Below are 5,402 nucleotides of genomic sequence, written 5' to 3'. Positions count from 1 at the left end.
GGGAAAAAAAAGTCCAAATGAGTTTGGTTTCGTTTTCACACAGAGCTTTGAATTAACTTTGGAAAGAATTTTACATTCAAGCAAATGTTTTTTAAAATAGCAAATGTTAAAATTAAATGTTTTTAAAATAGCAAACCTTTGGGAATCCCAGTAGGGACACCTGGCAACGTGGTGCCCAGGGCATCTGTCCAGTCACAGGCTCTGTGTTCTCCACAGCCACAGCCAAAAGCACATGGTTGCAGGACACAAATGTCAGTTCATCCATCAGGATTAACTTAATTTCTTTGGCATTAGGTAGAGCTTGAGCACAAATTGAACAAGGGGAACCTATGCAGGGAGCCAGTGGTGTGCCTGGTGTCAGCCTGGGAGGGGCCATGTGGTCCCAGGAATCCTCTCCTTGGCCAGCTGGGCTGTTTCTGAGGACTTGGACGGATCTGTGTAGGACAATCAATTTACTGCAATAAATTGATGGGTTTTTTTTTTAAAATAGAAATGAAATGTCAAGTGTCATGAAGTGTGAATTAAGGAACTTGAAATGCAGCAGGTTTTTATCTTTTGTACGTCTGTGACTCGCAGCAAACCTCAAATGACCTTTTGGATACAAATATTTTTACCTGCTTCGACCGTTTATAAGAATGAACCTCAACATTCCTTTTTTTGATATTTAAGCCATAATTGTAAAAATTATCTGAATTTATTTAAATAATAAATTTTATTACTAAAAAGTCTGTTTATGTGATGGTTTGATTAGAATCTGTGTGGGGTCAGCTCTGTTTGGACTGAACCAAGTGGTAAAAAAGAAAATTAATATTAGCAGCAGTTTGGGGCAGAGAAGATAATTTTCTGCATATCGGTTGTGTGGATATATTACCCTTCCCTGTTTGCTGGGGGGCTTGGGGTTATTTATTGTTGGGATTTGCTTGGTTTCTTTTAATTAGAGTGATCTTTTCATGCACTATAGAGGGACGAGTGTGAAGTCATGCTTAGGTACCTACAAGTCACGGGGTGTAGAGGATGAGAGGAACCAATGATGGAGATAAGTTTGGGGGGGGTGATTTGAAGAGCTCAGGGTTCAATTCAGGTATTTTGTAGGGTTCAGTTTAGGTATTTTGGAAGAAGGACAATAACTTGGGGTAAAAAACCCAAACCATCCTTGCAAGGATCTGGCACTAAGCATCTTGTGGCGTATGGAAAGCACCGCATGGTGGAGATGCTTCTGTCTCAGAGGTGTCCTGCAAGATTTCCTGCTTCTAGCTGCTCCCACTTGTTCCTGGCAGTGGGATAAGTGTGGAGTTCCAAATGCTTCCTAAGGATGTTGTTTTGTGCGAGAAATTCGGAATGGGTTACCGTTAAACTGGAGAGATTTGGGGAAGGCGCTCGTAAAATTGCTGTTGAAAACAGAAAGAGTTCCGTTTTCTGCAAAATGTTTAAACAATTTATTTTGATTATTCATCTTTTCCCAACCATTAAAATGAGGAAGATGTTCTGGTGAGCCGCCTCATCAAGCTGCTGTTGGTGCTGCCGTTGGTGTCTTCAACAGGGACAGTTTTTGTCTTCAATACAATGCGGTCGTGCCACTGTGAGTAGACAAGTGTGTGAGTGTCGGATCTTTTCACTCGGAATTCGTACAATCTGCCAGGCTGCAGGTGATGGATTACACACGGGTTGGAGATGACTTCCTGAATCCGACTGTATCCTGGCTCTGCCTGACTGTCATTTGTCACTAACTTAATCTCCAGTTGCCACCGCTCGAGGTGTGACTCTTGGTTTTCATTAATCCACTTGAGCTGGGCCCAGTTCTGGGACGCAAATGACTCTCTCCGATCAAAAATCGGTGGCTTCTTTGTATACAGAGAAAGACTGATGTGAGGGTGTACAGCACCTCCAAGAATTACCTGTGACACCAAACTGTGCTTGACATAGAGCTTTCTTGGCTCTTCCAAGGCAATGAGTTTACTGAAAAGCACAGAGAGCTTGAGCACTCTCTTTATAGTCAGGTCCCATTGGGAGAGGAAAGTTGCCATGTCACAGTTCTCCACGTAATGGCTCAGCTCCTTTCGACCTCGTTCCAACTGTTCCAACAGCTCGGTTAAAAGTGCCAGCTGGATTTCAGTCTGGTTTTTTCCCACCTTCTTAATCTTCTGCAGCTGGCAGGGGTTCGCGATTTGCAGGATGTCGGCGCAGATCATCATATTGTTCTGGTCTCTCACGCACAGGTGTCTGGGCTCAATCTTCAGGTAAAAGTAACACTTCTTCAGAAGGTTAAATTTGTTCCAGTGGTACCGGAGGAGGCGAGGGTTCAGGTCATTGTGCAGGAAATCCAGAACAAGGTTTTTATTTCTCACGTACTGCTCCACGGTGGCATTGTCTTGCCGTTCTTCTCTGGGTGCCGTACTCTCCGAACTGCTTTCAGTCTCATCCAAAACCTTAGCCATGCTTCCAAAGCTCGGGTGCTGTGTAGGAAAGCAGCAATAATAACATTAAGAACCAAGAGAAAAGCAGCTGTGAGGGAGTATAATCATGGCTGCGACTCTTCTCTCTTAATTAAAGCTTAGCTTATATAGATGGGAAAGAACTGCTAGACTAGGTGTAGTTCCAGAGAATTTTCCTTTATAGTTGTGTGGCTTTTGCATTGTCTACTTTTATATATTCCAACCATGGCGTCCTTCTATCCCTCCCCTTGAGAGGTTCTACCTCTGCTTAATATATTCACTGACAGGAACTATTCTCTTAGACACTCTGCCAAAATTTCTCCCTATCTTATTATCTTCTGTTTCATTCTAATTAGCTGCCTTTGTACTCCTGTAAGCAATTTCTTTCCATTCTTCTGCCTCTCTGGAGATGTCTATTTTTCTCTCTTTGTAATCTGCCAGGCTGTTGAGGTTTGAGACCCATCTTCTCAGCCAGTTCCTACAGCTACATGATCACCTTGGTGATTCAAATTAACCCTCTGCCCCCACGCGAGGTGGTGTGCAGCAGGCAGAGCAACTCTGGGTGTCACCTCACGACAGCTTCCAAGGGGAATTACAGCGTTTTCCTTGCACTTCCACCTTCAACAGTGGATTGGCAGTCACAACCTGACCGTGTTTTCAGTGATGTACTGCTTTCCCTTCCTTTGGTTTTAGTTTGCATCATCCCAGGTCATGATGCTTTCCTGCAGAATGCTCGAAGTCTACGAACAGTAAGAGAATGAAACACATGTAAAGCAACCTGCAAACAGGTAACAGGTCGTTGTTAAGGTGTTTAGACAGGGGTCCTTGCAGCACTGTATCTGCTGGCTTAATCTTAGCTGTTTACAAGGGCCTGGACTGACAGGACAAGGGGAATGGCTTCACACTGGCAGAGGGCAGGGTTAGATTAGATATTAGGGAGAAATTCTTTCCTGTGGGGGTGGGGAGGCCCTGGCACAGGTTGCCCAGAGAAGCTGTGACTGCCCCATCCTTCAAAGTGTTCAAGGCCAGATTGGAATGAGTTTGGAGCAACCTGGTCTAGTGGAAGGTGTCCCTGACCATAGCAGGGGGTTGGACTGAGATGATCTTTAAGATCCCTTCCAACCCAAACCAGTCTGAGATGATTTTATACTTCATTTATTTGCAAAGATGTGCCCTGCCTGGCGAAGGCCTCTGAGCCAATGTGGAAGGTGTTTCTCTGTTGTGCTTTAGCTGGAGTACCTGTGACTCACACAGTTTATGTACCACAAACAGCAATTAGCTAAATAAATGCCTGTGTTCCTGTTGCCAGTGATACTGTAATGAGAACCCAGCTGGACATTGAGGTGGTATTCACAAGCTGAACACACTTGATTTGAAAATGAAATTGATACAGAATTTTTAAAGTGAGATCCAACATGTGAGATTTTAATTCTTCCACGCCCTATAGAAGTTAGATTGTGATACCTGCTTGACAAACACATTTTCCTTAGCCTCATTTTCCCTAAATCCATAATGCCTCTAATAACATTTCCTCATGGGAATTCCAAGCGTTTGTAAACCTCGCAGCTATCCGGCCCCGAGCTGCACCACCAGTTTATACACCAAGTCACTCATTTGCAACTTTTTTTCTCTCCAAGAGAGCTGTCATCTAAAAAGAAAACACAAAACGAACTGTATTTCCTTTTCCACTTTTTTTTCTTTCCGAGGCAGTGCCAGCTCTCGGCATCCCGCAGGGAGCAGCAGTGCCAGCACATGTGCCAGGTGACACTCCCCGCTCTTGGAGGGATTTGGCTCCCCGGAGCAGTTTGTTTGCCCACAGACCGAGCTGTCATTGTGCTTGTTTTCCCTTGCTGTTTTTACATATATATATATATGTGTTTTGGGGTTTTTTTCTTTCCCCTGCCAGGAAGGGCTGGCTGTATTCCCTGCGGTATTGCTGTGCTTGCAGCCTGGGATGGGGAGGGAGGCGCAGTCACCCAAGGAGGGGGCTCCATGTTCACCCAGGACGGGGTCGATGTGGCACGCAGCGGGGTTTCCCCCCTGAGCCCCGACCCACCTCATCAGGCTCCCGGAGGTGTGTGCGAGTGCCCCGTTCCCGGTGCGGCCCGGCCCGATGGACCCGCGGCCCGGCCCTGCCCGGCCCTGCCCGGCCCCGCAGGCCGCCGTTGCCATGGCGACCCCCCCGGAGCTGCTGATGGAGCGGCCCAGGACCAGCCCCAGAGTCGTTCACACCTCTTCCCCCTCCGCAATTCACAGCATCCCAGAATGGTTTGGGGTTTGGAAGAAACTTACAGCCCATCCCCGTTCGTTCCACGCCCCCGCTGTAGGCGGTGATGGTGGTAAATCCCAGTAAGCTCCTTCGCAGCCGCCCGCCCCGGTCCCTCGTACCTTCGCCTTCTCAGGCTGCAGCAGGCTCGGGGACACCGGGGACACCGGGCGTCGTGAGGAGAGCATGTCTGCTCTGCCCGTTCAGCGAGGGGTGTCTGCTGTGGCTCCGAAAGCGATGACAGGGGTTGTGCTCGGCGAGATGGCACTCGGTGCCCGCTGCTGCATCACAATGGCATCGTGGAACCAGGGACGCTGGAAACGCAGGGCGATGGAACCGTGGAACCATAGAATCATAGAATGGTTTGGGTTGGAAGGGACCTTAAAGCTCATCCCATTCCAACCCCTTGCCATGGGCAGGGACACCTTCCACTAGCCCAGGTTGCTCCAAGCCCCATCCAACCCGGCCTTGGACACTTGAAAGGATGGGGCAGTCACAGCTTCTCTGGGCAACCTGTGCCAGTGCCTCGCCACTCTCAGAGAGAAGAATTTCTCCCTCATATCTAATCCAAATTTCAGAAAGCAGGGATGGTTCTGGGGTATGAATAGGACCTTCTGGGCTTTAGGGTGTAATGTGAGTGGGAGCTTTCTTGCTTTTTGAGGGCGAATCTTGCAGAGTCCATCTAAGGGCAGACACCAGCTCTT

General features: G+C 47.6%; 1 protein-coding gene across 2 annotated transcripts; it reads right to left on the bottom strand.

The window, feature by feature from the left end:
• Positions 1 to 1,417: 1,417 nt before the first annotated feature.
• FNDC11 (fibronectin type III domain containing 11) lies at positions 1,418 to 4,903 on the bottom strand. 2 transcript variants are annotated; one of them, XM_027901802.1, is made up of 2 exons: positions 4,821 to 4,903; positions 1,418 to 2,453 (listed from the first exon to the last, which is right to left on the bottom strand). In XM_027901802.1, the coding sequence occupies exons 1-2, from the start codon at positions 4,884 to 4,886 to the stop codon at positions 1,467 to 1,469; spliced, it is 1,053 nt and encodes a 350-aa protein (XP_027757603.1). In that variant the 5' UTR covers positions 4,887 to 4,903; the 3' UTR covers positions 1,418 to 1,466. The 2 variants fall into 2 exon arrangements, with proteins under 2 accessions (XP_027757603.1, XP_027757602.1); XM_027901801.1 differs by lacking the exon at positions 4,821 to 4,903 and adding an exon at positions 4,489 to 4,814.
• Between the last annotated feature and the right edge of the window lie 499 nt (positions 4,904 to 5,402).

The sequence above is a fragment of the Empidonax traillii genome, unplaced genomic scaffold (genome assembly GCF_003031625.1).
Source record: "Empidonax traillii isolate 1590-97213 ecotype Southwest subspecies unplaced genomic scaffold, ASM303162v1 scaffold816:size509043, whole genome shotgun sequence".
NCBI lineage: Eukaryota > Metazoa > Chordata > Aves > Passeriformes > Tyrannidae > Empidonax > Empidonax traillii.
The sequence above is the reverse complement of the archived record's forward strand: the minus strand, read 5'-3'. Positions and strand labels throughout refer to the sequence as shown.